The 19,742-nt window shown below is 35.8% G+C and overlaps 1 protein-coding gene across 2 annotated transcripts in view; it reads right to left on the bottom strand.

Annotated features, from left to right (window-relative positions):
• The window catches only part of ADAMTS18 (ADAM metallopeptidase with thrombospondin type 1 motif 18), a gene marked incomplete at both ends in the record, with an annotated part of 66,648 nt that overhangs the window by 15,887 nt on the left and 31,019 nt on the right, over nt 1-19,742 (bottom strand). For both annotated transcript variants that reach the window (XM_079541421.1, XM_079541420.1), the window contains 9 exons: nt 4,898-5,142; nt 6,296-6,419; nt 6,591-6,721; nt 8,114-8,286; nt 13,659-13,807; nt 14,170-14,265; nt 14,705-14,858; nt 16,331-16,468; nt 19,321-19,426. In XM_079541421.1, the coding sequence (XP_079397547.1) occupies nt 4,898-5,142; nt 6,296-6,419; nt 6,591-6,721; nt 8,114-8,286; nt 13,659-13,807; nt 14,170-14,265; nt 14,705-14,858; nt 16,331-16,468; nt 19,321-19,426 (1,316 nt within the window). The remainder of the gene's footprint in view (nt 1-4,897; nt 5,143-6,295; nt 6,420-6,590; nt 6,722-8,113; nt 8,287-13,658; nt 13,808-14,169; nt 14,266-14,704; nt 14,859-16,330; nt 16,469-19,320; nt 19,427-19,742) is intronic.

Below are 19,742 nucleotides of genomic sequence, written 5' to 3'. Positions count from 1 at the left end.
AAATAATAGAGTATCCTTGAGAGGTCCTGCATGATCTCATTCCTACCTCAGCTGTTTCAAATTTATCTTATGTTGTTATTGTGTCTCCATTTTTTAAATTTTTTTTATTTTTTACTGTTCACATGCCAAACGTACAACCTTCAGGGACGCTGTCCAGCTAGTCTCTCTTCACTAAAGGAGAACTCTTTTATCTGTTGTATTGAATCAACATCTGTATCTTATAAGCACATCTTAGCTTTCTTTAACTTACTTTCTCTTTAGGGGAAATCAGTACAAATTTATCATCTAGTAGCTAATAATAAATGTAATGTTTTATAACTACAACTTGGCTTTCTCCCAGTGGCAGCTCTACCATCAGAAAAGTCTTTCCACCTGGCCTTCTTTCTCTTTTTTTTTTTCCCCTATTGACAAAGAGGAAGTGATTTACTGATTTTAATTAGACACTTGCCTGCTTTCAAGATCCATTAGCCTTCCTGTGAATATTTACCTCTTTGTAAAGCATCCTTTCCATCTGTTACTTACCGTTGTCAAAATAAATCACATTTTTTTCACCACTATTTCACAATTCCTTGATCAGATATTTCACCAAGTCTGAGGTAAACATCAATGAAGGCACTGATTGTATCTCATCCTGAAAAATGTTACAGGGCTTTCTCAAATCAGATAGAAGTTAATTCCTCATTCATTTACTGATAGAATGGACAAATCAATCATCAAACTATTGTGTTTTTAAGTTAGCTTATACAGTATTCTTGGGGTTGGCCTAGTAGTTCAATTTCTTTTGCACTGTCAGAGTCTTTCCCTTAATTCCAGTCAGTGGTGGAAGATGACTGAATATTTCAGCAAACCGAAGTCATCAGTGACCCTCATACGTTGAGACCTGTGTCAATGGAGCCCTCTGATGTCCCTGATGCTCTGTGAGCATCTTATGGAAAGTAATTTCAGCATTTAGAGGTGATGACTTTCAGCCCTCATTTCCTAATCTAGATGAATGAATGACAAATTTACTGTTTGTTCTTCCTCAGGTTAAGTATTTTTCAGTTAAGATAAAAATACTGTCAAGGTCTTTAAGTTGGCAGTGGTGACCTTACATGACTGACAAATAAATAAGCTGAATATATTCAAGTACTTTTAAAAAAATCCAGTATGTTTCCATTTAAGATGAGACAATTATGGCTACAGAAATCATATTTTCAAACCTGGTATTGATTTCTGATCCTGAATTATCATTTAACTATCATATTTCTATCATGTTGACCTTTGTTACTTCCTGTCTCATCTGAATTTGGACATTTTGGGAACTGCCTTCTCAACCCCTGAATATTTCTCATTTAGGCTTTTACTGGTTTCTACAAACCCACAATCACCAAAGTATCAATATTACAAACAGCCATTTCAGAAAGATTTACAAATTTTGAAGGGCACTGGTATACACTGCTTTGCTTTTGCTACATCTGTCAGCTTACTTCTTCAACAGTCCAGAAGGTGCTTTGATAAATTCTTAAAATCTCATTTAAATCTGCATTTAGACTTCCAGAAGTTGTACTCAGGAAATACTCGTCCTACAATTTGAATTGTGCATTCTTCACACAATGTTCTCCTCCTCCTCAAAAAACATTCGGCCACTGAATTTTGTAATTTTCAGTCCCACAACTAGCTGAAGTACAGAATTGCTGCTCTTTGTCTTCTTTGGTCTGACTGGTTCCATAATTACACATACATAACATATGTAAATATATATATGTGTGCATTTGGGGTTGGGTTTTTTGTTTTTTGTTTTAATTCCAGGATAGATAAAAAAAGTATTTCGTGATTTTCGTCTCTCATCCGTTACTGAATAGGACTGCAAAGTCTGATTAAATGAAACGTGTCAGCTTAGCTATTGGAAAAACCTGATAGAAAAACACAGATGCACAGGAACATGATGTACAATGAGACATAAATATGAAACATAGTATGACTGTAAGGCTGAACTATTACTTGTGGTATGCAAGACAATAGGGAATTTCAAGGTTTTTTTCTTATTTAGGTTTCATTCTTCCTTCTTAATACATGCTTCAGATGTCTCTTTCAAGAAAATATTTTGGAGAAAAACTGCATTTCAAAGGAAGTGATTGCCTTGAGCACAGATGTGCTAGACCTTTCTGGACCCATGTTTGCAGAGCACTGCTCCCATCCTATCCTGTGAATGTTGCTCAGAGGACGTGTGTAACCTCAACCTTCTGGATGCAGCAGATTGATTTGCATCCAGAAATGCAGTTGAAACCCTGGGTTGCTTGGGTCACCACACAAATGTCTAGCAAAACTATGACTACACAACTAAGCACAAGCTCTGCTAATCTGTCTTTCTGATCATGGTAGAAAAGCAATAAATACATCTACAAAAACTTGTATTTGGTGCTTGCTTGAAAAATTCCAGTATTTACTCCTGCAGTTTATTCAGTTTCTCAGTCCCCGCAGTGTATGTTCTTACAAGGACCTCCACTGAATTATTCTGGAGAAAATCTAATCCAGAAAATAATTATTAAATTGGTGTTGAATATAACATAATTAAAAATAAAGAAAAAATATTTAAATTACAGGAAGAAATTGAAGTCTGGACCCTGGAAAGCTTCATCTTGCTGAAAAGCAACTTAACTGGATAAAAAATTTGCTGGCAGGATTTATCTTGTACAATTCTTTGAAAGTTACAAATGAGATAAAAGCAAATCTACAACATAGCATGCTTAAATGTTCCATCATTCAGCCTTCCAACGGTTTCTAGTATTTATTGTTGAGTGGGACTTGTTTCACTATTATGTTGCAAGTAGATATTCAGCAATCTGTGTTTTCACACAGAATTGTGTTCTTTAGTTTTCATTGGCATTTTTTTGCTGCTTAGTTATTGATAAAGCATAAATAATGGAGATCTCTGAACAAACAAGATTTTGCATATTTTCCAGAATTCATCTTGTTGCTTAAATTATTTAATGACATCTTTATTACAGCTTACAGATACATATAATTGGGGAATACATAACTTTAACATTTGCAGTTGTTAGAATCCCTAGTTACTGAAGTCAGTGGTGTAGGCATTTCAATAAAAATACAAGGAAAGTTTAAATAAGCTTTTGTAGGAGCAATACCCTCGAGTTAAATGCTAAATCTCAATAAAACTGTTTAGCATAATATGATAGGATGAAAATAGAAGTGGTACTTGGCATTAAGTGTTTTTTCTTTAATCTTTATTCTGTGAAGTATTTGCATGACATGCAGCCAAGTAAGTCATCTAGAGGCAATTTATTATTCATACTTTAGTTCTATAATAATGGTGTTCAATTTACTTTGTATTATGACAAATAAGATTCCTGAGAGTTCAGATTAGCATTTCATAACATTCATAAGTATGTATGCTTATTTCTTTGTTATATGGCTATTTTGGAAATGATTTATGGACATGGAAGCATGTCTGTAACTTGTAGGCCAAAACTCTTCTTTGGACTAAAATGTTCTTGCTAACCTATACTTTAAAAAGCGATTGCAAATTGTGATAATCTGCTAAAATACACACCTTTTTCCTATGTCAAACTGTCCATCCTAAGGTACTTTAACATATGTTCAAGGTCTGTGAGCTTCAATGGTGCTTAAATAGATGCTTAAGTACATTACTCAGTATGAATAATGGTAAGGCTCCTCAGTATTTAAAATAAAACTTGACTGAATAGCTGTGAAAGTTTAAATAATCCTTGAAGAATGTATTTCATATCACAGTCTATATTTGTTGTGTTTCTAAGTTTAAAGGAACAAAGCTGTGTAATGGAAACAGGATGCAGATTTCTTGGTTAACCGCTCCTGCTAAACTTGTGCAGAGAGCAGTGTTCAGTTACGGTGTTACGTGATGGGATGAAGAACCACCAACCACTGCCTCAGAGTGGGTACAGCCCTCATGCTCCCCACATACTCTCCAGAGAAAGGGGTGTTTGCTAGTGAGCTGGAGAGGGTATTGCTGGAAGATGTGGGAAGGAATTGAATCTCTCCTGGGGAGTGCTTCTTCCTTCTCCCATAACAGGATTAATCAAAACACACATAACAGACAAGTTAAAATGCAGGGATTTGCTAGAGCCTTCCGACAAAGCAGGACAACTAATGTGGTGAACAGTCCACTTAGGTGATTCAGTCAGATATCGACCCTCAGATGTTCTGATACATTTAAACAGAAAATCTAGTAAGGCAATCCAATGCAGAGATGTTTCCCACAACAGAAGTACTTGTGGCTCATTTTCAGTGCATTGGTGTATCAAACCATCTATGTACCAAATTTACTTTCTCCTCAACGTAGTCTCAACACAGGACATCTGGCAGACAGAGTAAGTAGTACAAAGTCGAGTGGGAGATAAACATATACAAAAGTTTTTATTCTAGATGCTATCGCCAATAAAACCTAATTAACAGAAACTACCCAGGAGCCTAATGTGTGGTGCTTAGACCATCTGTGTCCCAAGGTAGACGTAAAAAGGACTACACATGCCTGCATTTTCCAAGGTACTATTTGAAAGTGTTACTTTTAAGCCCTATAGCATAACTGAGATTTGTTTTTTTGCATCACTAAATTTTATAGCACACCACTTGTGGGATGTGCTTATAATCACTACTACCATTGTGCAGCAAAGGAGAAATAAAATATGCTACACGCTATGTTCTATGCACCTTTCTTTTCACTGAATTTGTGACAGTTTTGTAAACTTCAAACCTTGATGAACTGCTGAAAGGCCTTTCAATCTAGCATGACTACACAATTAAGTCTGAATACTATCATGAGTCAACGCTATTCTTTAATCTCTCTGAGAGCTACAGCTAAAGCTGTCGATACTGATTCTGTAATAGACATCAAGGGAAGAATAAATAGAAAAAAGCTTACTTCAAAGACCAGCGTCTCATTAGTTGGTCCAGCTGCATATAGACTCTCTGGATGGTTAAATGAGCGCTGATAATCAAAAACTGTTCCAGCAAAAGGAAACTTTCCTGGCCAGTCAATTGTCCAGTCTCCTGTTAGATAATACTTTTTACTGAGATTGCGCACTGCGAGGTAGCTGGTGGAGATCTGCATTTCATGGAGGTGAATGCTGCGTGCTCCTGCTGGGACAGTGACCACAGCATAGTAGTCTGAAATAAAAGAAGTAAAGCAACATTTTTGCAATTGTTGTACAGACAGAGAAGGCTTCTCCTTCTTGAGCCAATTTGAAAGATACTGAAGGCAGCTGTTCTGATCTACCAAAGTTACTCCATTTCCATAAGAAGAAAGCAGTTCTGATTTTAACCCCCCTATGCAGTCTGTAATCAGAGTGACTCTGAGGTATTTCAATTCCTAGAATTTTTGTGTCACTCAAGACAAGAAGCAGCAAGTTCACCTTAGAAAAATGTAGAACAGAATAATGATGGTTTCACTGTAAATGTTTTACTATGTTTTCCCTGTATTTCTCTACAGTAGGGAAGGTCCTACTTCAGTCATCAACAATCTTTTTGAGGTCAGATGCACCGTGATAGAGCCCCCACAGTGCCCCATATAACACTGGATCACTACTTCATTCTACAGTCAGTTCATACACTGCTGACAGCCTCCAGCACTCACATTGCACACAGCTCATTTTGCAAAGCACAGTTAGATTATTCTAGTATTATATTTCTGTATAACAATATCCTAAATAATTTCCTGCTACATCTCACTGTAGTGAGATGTAAGATGTCGCATATCTTATATCTTCAATTAATGGATCTGCGAAATATCCATGGGGGTAAAGAGATTGTGCTTCAGTGAGAGGATTTTATAGCAAACCTGTAATAGACCACTAAAGAAAAGTCTTCATCCTAGTGACTGGCTCATCCTCTATATCAACTGGATTGCTTTCAATCAATTTAATTTGAAAATGGGCATGGAAATACTCTCCTGTTTGGCATTATGCTGTGTTTCACTTCTTATGGTACACATAATGGGAAATTCCATTGTCCCATTCCAATCAGAACTGTTGACACACTTGCACAAATCCTAAAATCTTTTTAAAAAGGAAATTCATACATAAAAGGAAAATGTTTTAAGAAACAAGAGGAATGCCTGCAGATTAACTAACCAAGACTTATGTTCGTAGCTTTCTTGTTACCAAGAAACAGGAGAAATGTGAACTCTTCTCTCACTCTCCCTGTGATTTTCAGTTCACATCTGGACTTTTAACCACTGCCCTAATGAGCAAGGAATCATATATATTACATGGGGATACAGCAGAGCAATGAGTTGATGATCATGTGGAACAGCTTTCCTTACCATTAGCTTTGTGCTGGATCAAGTATTGGCCTTTAAAGAACTTGCATGTTGAATTATCTCCTTTACAAACTCCACAAGCATCCAGTACAGCTTTGGAACCAAGTCCATGATCACACCCTACTTGCTGCAACCAAAAGGCAGAAGTGAAGGACTCAGACACAAGAGATTTGAAGAAACAGCTGCATTTTCTACAAAGGAATCAATTTCCCACTTATTATTATTAAAGAAAAAAAAAAAAAGGAAAAAAGGAACAGTAAGAGACATTAGGATTGTAAGGAACTTAATTTTATCTTACTTCACAAATTCCATCAATGCAAACGTCGTAATTATTAGGAGAACACAAGGTTCCATCCTTCACTTTGCTGGACATTGCAAAGAAGAAGTCAAAGTCTTCAGCTGTGCAGTACAATTTACATCTATCTTCCTCTGAAGGGAAAAAAACAAAAACAAAGAAGTATTACTAGACCAGGGGCATGGCTTGAAAATAAACAAAAAAAGCAACACAAAGCATCCAGCTGCTTCTTCCTGCATCCTAGGTGACAATTAGCAGCTACAAGAATTAATTGTGTCCTGACATGTTAGGATCCCAAGATAGGTGGAATTACAGCCAAATATCGTTTAAAACAATGTGTGGGTTTAATGGTCCACATACTCAGAGAATTAAGAGTTGAACAGCAGTGTAAAAGCAGGCACATTGTGTGAGCTTTGCTGATGTGGCCATGATTTCAGCTCTACTTGTCCCCAGTTTCAAATTTCATTTTTTATTAAGAGAAATTGGAAATTGCAATATTTGTACTTAATGTTTATTAAAATTTTAAAAAGATAAGATTGCACAAGTGCTCAGCTGGAAGCTAGTACCGGGAACAGGTTTTCCCCTAAGCAAGGCACATTTCCTCTAAAAAGTCCAAGCAACTGTCAATCAAATTTCTTCTTATTCACATATAGTGCTTATAAAGGACTGATAAATTATATGCTGGCCAATACAGTGATGCAATTGTATGTGTTGACACAAAGCATTATTTTAATACCAATACAGCAATATAGAATGTTCAGGAACATGAAATTAAATTTGAAACAGTATTCTTTTTTATTCAGTTGGGTTTTCAATTGTAATTAGGACTCCACTTTCTACAGAGGCAAAGCATCTGTAGCAGTTTTGAGAAAGAGACCGTGTTATCAAGAGTACAGTGGAGAATACTGATGCAAAGTATTTACAGAATTAAGATGCATAAATTAAAAATATTATTTAATTCCACAAAAGACAAGAGATAGCTATTGATACCTAAATTTTATAAAGATCTCTCAGTGAAAGATGACTTCAGAAGATGTACGTCAGTACATTGTTTATCTTTCTGATTCTTACAGGACTGTACCAGTAGAAAAGTGAGTTTTGTTTATGATTAGATTTTGAAATCTGAGACCATTCCGTAGAAAAGAAGATTCTGGTAGTTTTACTGTGTGAGCTCACATTTCCCATGCAGAAAAATTAATGGCATTTTTGTTGTTGTCTGTTATTTTGGCTTTATACTAAAATATATCTAATATAATATTAAAGAAAGGAACAGCAATGGCGAGGGAGTCATGCTAAGGACAAAGATTTAAATTCTCAACCGAAATGAACTCTGCGTGTTCGTACAGATGGTATCACATAAGAGGACGGATTCAACTACGCTGGAAAGCAAACATACCTCAAATAAGCCAACTGAATTTCTGTTTGCTTACATCAGGGTGATATTTGCCTAACGAATATGGATGAATTACAGCTGATAGCTTGCTTCCTGCAATTGCCTTTGTCCATCGAAGCTGTGGCATAATTACCTTCCACTTTAGTATATGGTTTCCATTTGTAGTACCATCCCCGGAAAGGTTTGCTGTTGTATTCTGCACACTGCTGGGCACGGAAGTCCAAGCTATTTGCTGGACATGGCTGATTATTGCAAAGTTCATAAATACGACTGGAACCTTGGCAGAATTTGCCACCATACTGTGGCCTTAAAAAGAAAGAAAAAAAAAATCATTGGCAACACCTACTTTTTATGTGATTGGCATGTTACACACACATTAACAGAGAAAATAAGAGTTGTCTTGGGGAATCAGTATTTCTTACGCAAACCATTAATTTTCATAGTTGCTAAAACCCAGCAAAGCAGTTGCCATGAATTATCTTCATGGATCACTGCAATCTCAGCAAAGATGCAAACATCTAGAGGTGAACAGTGTTTTCGCTAATTAAAATTTATAGGGCTATTTGTGTTGGCTGATTTCACTCTTTTTGTATGGCTATCCTTACTCTGCTGTAATGCAAATGAACATGTGCAAAAATTGCCTATCACACTGGGAGTTAATAAAGGATAACACAAAACCGATCAGATGAGAACAAAATAATCACATTTCGTTGTTTTTATTTTCTGGTAAATCGTTTTTTAAAAGCTTGGTTTAAAACAGTGAAAGGTAGTAGGAAAGTATGCATAGTTGCCTCCTGTAAGATACCACTGATATCTGTGGGTAACTTCAAATGTATCATATCTGCTTCAACAAACCATAATTTCCCTTACTTTGGAGAGGATGAAAAGAATGCATTCTGTTAGTTTGCTCATATCTTATGCTATCAGAATAATATGTACGTGTGTGTGTTTGTTACTACTTGATCTATGCACACAGCTGTAAGCCAATGTAAAAATGTAAGAACTGCATTTTTTAAAGTGACTGAAGGGTCTCATAAACTGCTGAGAAATATACTCACTCACTTTTTTATTCCCTCTGGATCTCCTAAGAATCCACTGATGTTATTTTTGCAGTTCCATTGCTCTCAGATATATATCTGCAAGCATTGAGCCAAGTCTTCAAAACCCCAAACTCTTAAGAACTTTGTGATACTATATTATTTATTGCATCAAATAAAAAAAAAAAAAAAAAAACAAACCAATTCTGCACACATCTATACTATGATATTTAAAAATTAGGAAAACTTGGAAAATAAGCTATGATCTTTCAGTGGTTGCCATGAGCATATTACACACATACACACATTAGGGAAAAATGAGCATAAAACATATGAGATAGTAAAAGTACTTAGACAAATTATTAGTTATTTAATAATTAGTAGTAGTTAAGATAAATTTAAATATAAATACTATCAAATACATATTTAAATGTAAAATATTACATAGAAATGATAGCTAAATGTATAGTTAATATAAAAGGTATGGGTGCAGCAAGTATGATCAGTATTGCTTGTTTAAAGCCTTAAAAAGCATACTGTAAACTGTAAGCTGTACCAAGTATCTCAAGCAACTTCTGATTATGGAGTAATACGGACACAGCTTGGTGCAACAAGAACGAGAAAATGCACATACATTTTATTTTTACACCATTGCTTACTATAAATTTTAATTCTCATACATCTAAGCCATTAACCATGCTGGGGCTTGCTTCTCGTGTTTTGAGTCGCCTTGGAATGTGCACAATATCCAAATTTTCTCGAAGAGAGAAACACTTTTCTACTCCATTTAAAACTGAGTTGAAGCACCAGAGAAACATACTGTGGAAGAAACACTTTAGCTGACCTTTTCTTGTGCTCATCTACTAACTATGCCGATACTAGACAGTACAGCAGTAAAGGTCTTAGAGTCAGATTTTCTGTCTTAGGTGGTGGCAATTCATTCCTTGAAGGGCAGGAAGGATGTGAAACATCCATGAAGTCCAGGAGTGTTTGTGTTGACTTTGCAACTGGGGGACCTTGCAGTTAAGTCAGCCAAGTGTTGGGTTCTTACTCAAGTCTCTACAGATTTTCTTTTCAGCTTCAGCACATGTATGATTTTTTTGACCTCTTCTACCCCAGAGAACAAATCTGCTTTAGTGTACAGAAAAGAAGCAACCTTATTCCAAGTAAATGCCACCAAATAAATGATATAATAGAATTATTTATGGCTAGATCATGATCTCTAGCCACAGGCTTGTATTTGAAGATGGTATAAAATTCCACCAAACTAGGGAAACACTGAAGCAGGCATTCTGTTCTCCAGCCCTGTCACAGCAGTATTTTGATCTTACAGTACACTCCCATTACTGAAACTGCTGGCCAGAAAATCCATAGAAGCGTTTCCAACTTCCTTTCTTACATCATGATGTCAGGAAGTGTTAAGTAACTCACAGGAATCTAAAGGGCTATAAAAGCAAATTTCAGAGAAAAGGCTATTATCTACACCGATAAAATCATGCTTCTGTTAGTTGGTTTATACCAACAGGTTTTAGCTTTGAGGCTAACAGAAGCTCTGTGAGTATTACCATGCTCATTGGTATTCCACTATAGCAGTATAGTGCCCTGAGTGCAGATGAAGCCTAAACTTTCATGTGCGTACCTTCCCAGCTTTGGCATAGGCTGGTAAAGATGCTTGCATGAATAAATGCTGATAGAACTGAGGCCATACTGATGATAACTGGAGAAGTAAGTAACTAAGTAAGAAAGGACTGCAAAAGATCTGTGTCCAAAGAATGAATTGTAAAAGCAGCATGAGTACAAAGCTGCCAAACTCCACTTGATACAAGAGTCAAATATTAAAATGCTACAAGTGGAACTTAAATAAGTTGTACAGTTTCTACCCTTTTCAGAATACACTTAATGAACAATGAAGGAAAATAAAATTGCTATTCACTGGAATGCAACATGAAGTATAAAATCATGGAAGTAATCTGATGAGGGGAAACATTTAATGCATTAAACTGAATAGGGAATTAAACTGAAATTTCTGGACTACTTTTTTTTCCCATGGTTTGTAATTAATTTAATTCAACTTCCTATTCATATAATGGCCATGTTATGACAGTGTTACAAAGATGGACAGTAGTTCTCTGCACATATTCAAAAGGTCTAAAATGTCTTTCACAATCAGAGATATGATTTAGGTATTCATTTAAATCTCTCACTCTTTAGGTTCTTTCTCAGCAAACTATTAACTGATTTAACATATTTGTATCTTGGAAAAGTACCTTGATTGTAAAATGTGATGTGTGAAAACCAGATCCATGAATTTACACTGGGACAATTTAGAGAAACATAGTGATTTTAGCAAATCTTGCTGGCCATGTTCTACAGATGACCTCCATACGTGTTTGTTATTACAAATTCACACAGAACTGAGGTGATAATTCAGAAGCCATAGCCAGAGCTGCTTGGGTATAGACAAAACATCCATCTTGTAATTATCAAACAAAAGGAAATTGAATTGGTTGGATATCATTTTCAAGAGGTGAATTTCACATACAAACACAGATAATGAGATTTTCATAAGCAGCAGCCTGGAGCTACATTCCTCACCTGTCTTTAAGCTTTTAAGTAAGGTATGTCACCACTGAAATCACCAGAAACCTAGAAGTTTCCCTCAGTGTTCCTAAGTCAGTTGTTCAGAAAAAATGGAGTACTAATCTTAAAAAAACATGTTAGAGTCCAGTCAGTTCTTCAGAGATCCACAGCCCCTGTCATAATCTCTTATACAAACACATATTATTTATTGGCATTCTCAGAATTTTGCTATCCAAAATCATCTATCAGGCATTTGAACAAAACAAACATTAGCTCCTACACAAACCTGGATTAAGAAGACTGAAATAAATATCTTACGTATGAAATAATATATATATTGAAATGTATAAACATCTGAAATGTATTTCAGAAGTTCAGAAAGAAAGGAATCATTATTCTTTGTTTATCTGTAGATTTAGAAGTGAACAATGAACAGTCAGTAGGCTATAAATCTTTCCATATGGTTTAACATTGAAAATGGGTAGGATCATTTTTCTAATGATTCTACTTACATACGAAAGTTCTGTGATGTGAAATACAGTCACCTGAATATTCATTCACTGTTATACAGTGTTGTGTAGATGGCTTTTATACAGTCCTTTAATCACTCTTACTCTGAGAGAGATTTGCAGTTTATTCTCTTTGCTCTGGATAAACTGGAGTTACTGGATAAACACTACTGCAATAAAATTAGATTTTGTAGAGATACAGTCCAGTTCTGACATTTGGTTTTACATCAGGTTTTACAGAAGTTAGAATAGACAGATCACTCTGAATGCAAGTTTTAAATTCAAAGTGCTACAACAAGGCACATTTCAAAAAGAAGAGCTTTTGCATTAACATCATTTGAAATCATTACTAATTATTACAATGAGCCAATCTGAAACATTGCAACTAATGTACTTTTTTCTGCCTCAGGGGGAAAGTGACATCCATACATGCAAATGTAGCAGGAAAAACAGGCTCTAAGGTAAGAAAAAGGTTTTGATATATGTATGACAAAATTAAGGCTTTATTCTCTTGCTAAATACTTTTAAAAATGAAAATATCCAACTAGTTTTATGTAAGAAAAACCACAGAGAAATGACAGAAAAGGTTGAGAATGCTCTGCTATGAATCTGCTAAGATTGACTGACTGAGGGTAATAAAGACTATTTTAACTAATTTACATTTTTGCATTTTCCCTTAACATAATATATGAAGCTTGGATATTACTAGTGTAGCACTCTATAATAGGTATGAGGGTTCCTTACAGCCTCATATAAACTTCTCATGTTTTCTTTTTTATTATTATTATTATTACTGTAGTTTAAATGCTGTTTTTATTGTGTGCAATGACAAATTCATATGGATGTGCATGTTAAAGTTTTGTATGGAATAGTGAAATCTTTTTTTTTTTAGTAAGTTGCAGTAATTTGAGTACTTGGAAAAGATTTTGATCTGATAACATTTCTACCATGAAATAGTAGTGTGTGGAATAGTAGTATTTACAGCAGTAAGACATTCACTAGAGGAACAAACCAGAAATGTTTTATGAGGTACCATACAATTCTATGGCTCAGCAACTTTATGACCTGTGAAACGTGGAAGAATACAAAGAACATGGCAGACATACAAAGTCATCTGTCTACAACCATTTTGATATTGACTTTAAACAACTTTTGTTTATTATACAAGATAGTCTGATCCCATCAGGAGTCTTTTAATAGCTTATAAGAATTATTTCACTTACTCTTAAATTATTAGGTGTGAATGTGTCTGTGTGGCATTTCTCTACTGCAGCAGGTGTTTGATAAACTGCAGTGTCACACAATAAATTCAGAAAGTTGGGCTGTATAGATGTTTCAGTATTCTAGAAGTCTTCAGTCAGCCACTGCTTTCTACTAGCAGAACATACGCCTGTCCTTCAGCTACTGACTGGTCTTACTGGACATGGAAAAAGAGCCTGAGAAGCATTTCACACATATTTCTCTCAAGAAATTGACTATATTCTTTTTGTTTTCTTTTGTTTTAATAACATAAATAGTATAAAAACAATACCTTTTCATATCTATGTCTTACTTTGGATTGTTGCAGTGTCTTTCTTGATATGTGACCCCACTTCCACAAGTCCGAGTACACTGTGACCACTCAGACCAGGCAGACCAGTGGCCATTTACAGGCTTGGGTCCATGATCACCATATTTGACACACTGTCCTCTTCGACACCACTGCCAAAAGAATGCCAAAAAATATCCCATCAGAGTTAGTGGCACCTAGTAGGTGCAAAACAGAAAAAAAAAAAAAATAGGACATTTAAAAGCTCAAGTGCTTTAGCCTAATAAACCAAATGTTTCCAATTGAGATAGTTCTCAGTTTGACAAGAACTCCGAAGTAGAACACTGTCCAAGCTCTGAGTTTAAGATCTTTAAAGTACAAGTCTTCAAAACTGTTCTTTTGCAGAATATATTTTTTGGGTAATGTTCTCCAAAAAATCCATGTTAGCTGATGGTCCTGGGCTGTCAGAACCCCAAAACTTCCCATGTTATTTAAAAATTCTGCTAAAATGTTTCCCCTTTTGTCATTCACTTACCATATTTATACCACAAGCTGTTCCTTCTGCTGCTGGCATGAATTTTGTTTCACATCTGTGACCCACTTTATGGCACCAGAGAGATTTGCAAATATCCTGAAGAGAAGAAAAAATACTAATCCTTCATCACAAAGTTGGGTCAGTTTCCCTTTTTTCTTGTATAACTTTATAAATCCTTACCAGACTTCCCAGTTAATGCATAGTAGTAAAACAAGAAACTTCCTCCTTTTGCCACCTCCCACATCCCATGAAAGTTTTCATCAAAGCTGTATTGCCTGTTCATTTCCTTAAGCATAAGGAAATAAGCATAAAGGCAAGGTCTTGGGTCTTATGTATTCAACTGCACTTCTTACGACTCCTGAAAAGAACAAATTTCCCTTTGAAACTCCTCTGGAATGATGATATCTCTAAAAGGAGGCAAAAAGCCTTCAAAGCAAATTGCCAAGCAAGGTATGGTAGATAAATAGTCCTGGCCTCTGGAAACCTCAGTGTTATTTTTACATATTTACAGCGTTACAATAATATCAATAGGTACCTTTACAAAGCTGAGGTTGCACACTTTTGCTCTTATTCCAAACTGCCATTTGCACTGGGTGTCAGCATCATACATCTGCCCTGGCAGTTTGTCAGGGTATTTATACTGTCCAGTTTGCTTAGGTTCATCAATCAGGCAGGCAGCTTGAGCTGTACTATAATGAGAATGTAGTAATAATGACTGTGATCTTCGTATCAAAACAATTTGTTACAGAACAGTAAAAACACATAGCATGGTATACAGTACTTTTAATTAGATTTATAGTCATGTACTGAAATAAGAATATCTGGTTGCAGGAGCCAAAAGATCTTGACACATCTTGTTGATAGCATGACCTGCAAACTTTTATGGAGGCAAGAATTTCCAGGCTTTGGCTGTTGTGACAAAAAGAATTATGTCACTTTCTTCAGTTCTCTTTATTTGCATATAACCAAGAACAAGTTAATCTATTCTGCTTTTTTCCTGAAGTGGGTTCCCAAATCAGGAAACAATGGAGACAACACAGATACCAGCTCATTTCAGTGTTCACATAGTGTGGATTGACAAACAGAAGCCTGCTGCAGCTTGTGTGCTTTAGGCCGGCTGGATCCAGCTAAATGCCAAAGCTGTGCTATGGTCTACTTTTTTTCCTTTATCTGTGTTTGAGAAACCATATATTTGGAAGATCACTTTGGATATATCTTCCAAGTGTAAGTCTCTTGGGCCATACTGCACACTGGAGGGCTTACATGATTTTTTAATTCTAAATTTGGGTAATCTGAATATGCTGCATCACTGAGGAAGGCAAAATCACCAGAGCTCTTTCTTTTTTCCCTTTTCCCTTAATGCTTTAAGATACTAAATGGGAATTCGAGCATTGGATCCACAGAACATAGGTGCTTGATTCTTGCTTACTTTAAATCCTAGATCTACAGAGATCCTCATAGATCCTTACTGGATCTCTGTCTGATACCTGTTACACACTTTTGCATAATGAAGTATAGCCTCCCTATGTACAACAAACTCAATAAAAGGAAAGTTCTACGAGAAAAGAGTGCAGTTATGATGACATCAAATGTAAACTAAAATACAGCTTGTTTAAAAGCATCACTGAATAATGCTAACACTCCGGAGAAATAGATAGATCTTCAGATCTTCTCTCTTTTTTTTTTTTTTCTCTCCAGGAGAAGTGTATGAAAAACTTAAAATTAAAACTTAAAACTCATGACACGAGCTAGATCAAGAGAGAAACTTTAGGGAGAAAGTCCACTAATGTTAATTTACATTTTGTAATGACTTTGGTAGCACTGACTGCTCTCTTTTATGTTTATTTCCTGCTAATTCTCTAACAAACCTAGTTGCTGACAGGAATGCCTGAGAAGGAATGATATGCCAGACATTAATGTAGGATATTCATAGAAGATGAAAGTCATTCTTTTGAAATGAGGCAGGACAAAGGCACTTAAATACCATACCACCTGTATGCCTCAAAAGTCCAAGTGTGAGAGCTCAAATAGTGCACTGGTTTGAGTAGATTTTGAAAGAGGTACGTTTCACACTTAAGTAATTTTTATGTCTGTTCAAAAGTTCAAGCCCAGTTAGTAAGATACATTCCCTGGCTCTGGCCCAGATTTACATCTGACCTACCTGAGAAATTTGTTGAGATACTGCCTGCTGCATACAGACCAAGAAAACACTCCATTGTTTCCTGTGAGTGTGGGAGACATAATATTTCCCTCAGCTTTTCTACAAGGATTTCCTTCTCCATCATGAATCATACCAAAGCTGAAAAAGAGCCATACATAAGAGTGAAAATGTTGATTAATCAGAAGCCAGAAACAATTTGAGGCAGGAGAAACACATTACAGGCAACACTTCTATGACTGAAATCCAGAGTTGAAAACAAGCACAAAGCACCACAAAAATGACAGTTATTATGAAACAAGCTCCATTTAGTAGCATTCAGATTTTACTGCCTTCAGTCTAATTAGAAAAATATAGTAATTTTTCAAGAAAGACCCATATTGGTGATGAATAGGGGCTCTGTAGTGTGAGCCCATGACAAGACAGTGGCATCTAATTACCAGCTGCAGACTGTATGAGAAGTTTTACATTTAACCATTTCTTACTTTTTCATGAAATCCTGCCTGTTTGTTTTTTCATGAATTGCAAGTGAAAGTTATTATCATCTGTTTCATGCTACATCTAAAATGAGCACATGCATTCAGTCATGAAAGCCTTTCCCTGTGCTTACAAAAACAACTACTGCACTTGGCCACCTTGTTGGACGTTCCATAAGAAGCCAACAACTTACAGTATTTGGAGTCAACTGCCTCTTGCTACTAATGATATTGCTCTTTGAAGGAACACTTAGAGGCAATACAGAGAAGAATCTACTATATCACCTTCTTCAATAAGCAGATTAACAGATGATGAATTCCATGCAATATCATGGTGAAACAGAGAGATACTAAGAAGTTCAAGTGAAAACTATTGTTCTTTGTCTTTGCAGTCCTAGTCAAATGAAGCAAATGAATGTCAAAATCAGGTTTATACTCTAGATGCTCTATGTTCACATCTCTAAAATATTAAGTACTTTATAAGGAAGAAAAAAAGTCAGTCAACCAAACAAAAAAACTGCAGCTGATGAGTTGTGCAGACAACTGTTGTACAGAAATTACCCCAGAGTCACTATTATTACTAGTTAAGGACAGCATGTAGGGCCAGTTGAGGAAAACATGCATAGTATATAAAGAAGCATTTAGTAGCATTAATAATAAGTAAGCAATAGTAAAAGCCACATTGAAAATGATAAATGATGTGGAGCTTATGATCATAATAAATTTAATTTTCATAATAAATTTAATTTAATAGGTTTTGTTTCACTATGTTGTATTTACTCATTATACAGGGTATTTGTGAATTTCAGTATGTTCTGAATAGAAATTTCATAGTCTGTTACTTCAACATTGTAATTCATTGGCAACTTTATAAATGCAATGTGTGCATGTGAAGAGAATATCCAATTTACTGGGCTCAGTCCTCTATTATAAATCACTGCAGGCTCATCAGTTACTGAATGTGTTGCCATCAACTGTGGCTCCAAGCATGCTAAAATATATGGCTCATTCCACAAATGGACCAAAAAAAAGTCCCAACTGAGCTAATATTTTATAATCTTTTATAAGATACAATCTTTGTTCACATGCATTGCAGCCAAAGAATCCAGTTTTAATATCCACTGACATAATGGGCTCTCAACTCCCAAAGAAAATGTTAAAACTTTCAGGTAAAGACATAAAGTACTTAAATGAAACCATAAAAAGACTGTAACAAAGAGGTGTGTAACTTTCAAAAACACACGATGAGTGAAATGAGAAAACTCCAAGAAATGTCCTTTATGCATCATCTTGTCAAAGAAATACTTTTTACCACAGTATGAACTTTCATTATTTGCCACAGAACATCACTTGTTCTCCAAGACAAACACAGTGTAAGAGCACTTCTTAACCTGTTATATAAACACTGATCAGTAGACAGAGATCCTGAATGTTCAGAATTGCACTGAAGTACCTCACACCTTTAGATGATAAAACTGAGTACTCTTCCCAAAGCTGCATTCTGTGTATTTGTGATTGCTTGGATTTCCTGGCAATAGTTTTGAGGACATTTTTCTTCCACAAATCTCTGTATCACAGAGACCAAGTTCTGTCATTTTACACGTTACCCTGGGTAGTCTCAGGAACACGAACATGAACATAGGATAATAAAGCCGGTTTGTATCTGGGGTAGATGTTTTCCAGAATGTAAGATGCATATCATTAGACAAGAGTATAGAAGTATACCAAAGGCTGTGTAATGTAAGAATCAAAAGCAGTGGTGGAAAAGAAAAAAAAAAATCAACACTGAAGAAAAGGTATTCCAAGTGTAATCTCTCAAAGTCAGTAAGAAGAAAACAAATAAGAAGGAAGATTAGTCTACCAAAGGGGGTAATTCTTGAAAAATGAGCTATGGGCATAATTCTCTTCCTAATTCTGATGGAAGCGCATTAAAAATCTACTGAGGTCAGTGAAATTGCATTAGTGTGGCAGGAGGATCAAGCCCTACGCATTTTACATATTTGGTCCTACTGAATGCATTGGCTCTGTTCCCATGGACTTCACTTGTAGCTGGATTATTCTTTAATTCCTTGTTTCCCTTCAGATGTATAGAAACTTGTGAAAGGGTCACTCATGTAGACATTAGGTCATAGTATATACTGTAGAGCATATTTGTACAATGAAAACTAAATAGTCCTGATTCAGCCATGCAGAAGGATTCATGCCTTGAGCAAACAACAGAATACAGTAGCACTGCTTTTGAAAGATACACAGTAAAGTGACCGTATGTCCACACTTTCTCTAAGCCTTGATTTCAGGTTTGTTCCATAGAGAGTAGTGATGCTACTGTACTGCCAGTGGTTAGCCAGAATTCACAGAATCACAAAATCCTCAGGATTGGAAGGGACCTCTGGAGATCATTTAGTCCAAATCTCCTGCTAGAGCAAATTCCCTAGAGTAGGTTTCACAGGAAAGCATCCATTCACATACAAATTAAGCTATAGAAGGAGCAGGTGAGACTCATGAAATGTAACTTACTTGTGTCCAGATTCATGAGCAATTGTAAAAGCCAGTCCAAGGCCTGTATCTTCATTAATGGTACAGCTACGGTATTTGCTGCACATACCACTGATAGGTGCAAATCCTGAAGGAAGGAGACAGTAGAAAAGGTTGTTCCTCTACAGAATGCTAAATACATATATCATCTACACTGATCTTAATAACCATTCTATCATGGTGCGTAAAGATGCAATATGATTTTCTTCTTCACCAGATTTATTATGGAAAAATTAAAGCAGACTTCTATTTGACAATAAAGGAGATCCTGTATCAGAAGTTAATGCAACACAAACCTAACCATCCTAATTGCACTTTATTGGTAAAGATTATTCTTTGCCCCTACGTGTCTTTACTGTTCCCAAATAAGGGAGGAATCTCATTCAAAAAGGGTAAGTAGTCAT

Source organism: Tetrao urogallus (assembly GCF_951394365.1).
Source record: "Tetrao urogallus genome assembly, chromosome: 12".
In the NCBI taxonomy this organism is placed as follows: Eukaryota; Metazoa; Chordata; class Aves; order Galliformes; family Phasianidae; genus Tetrao; species Tetrao urogallus.
Note: the sequence above shows the minus strand (reverse complement) of the source record. Positions and strands in the feature narration are given on the sequence as shown.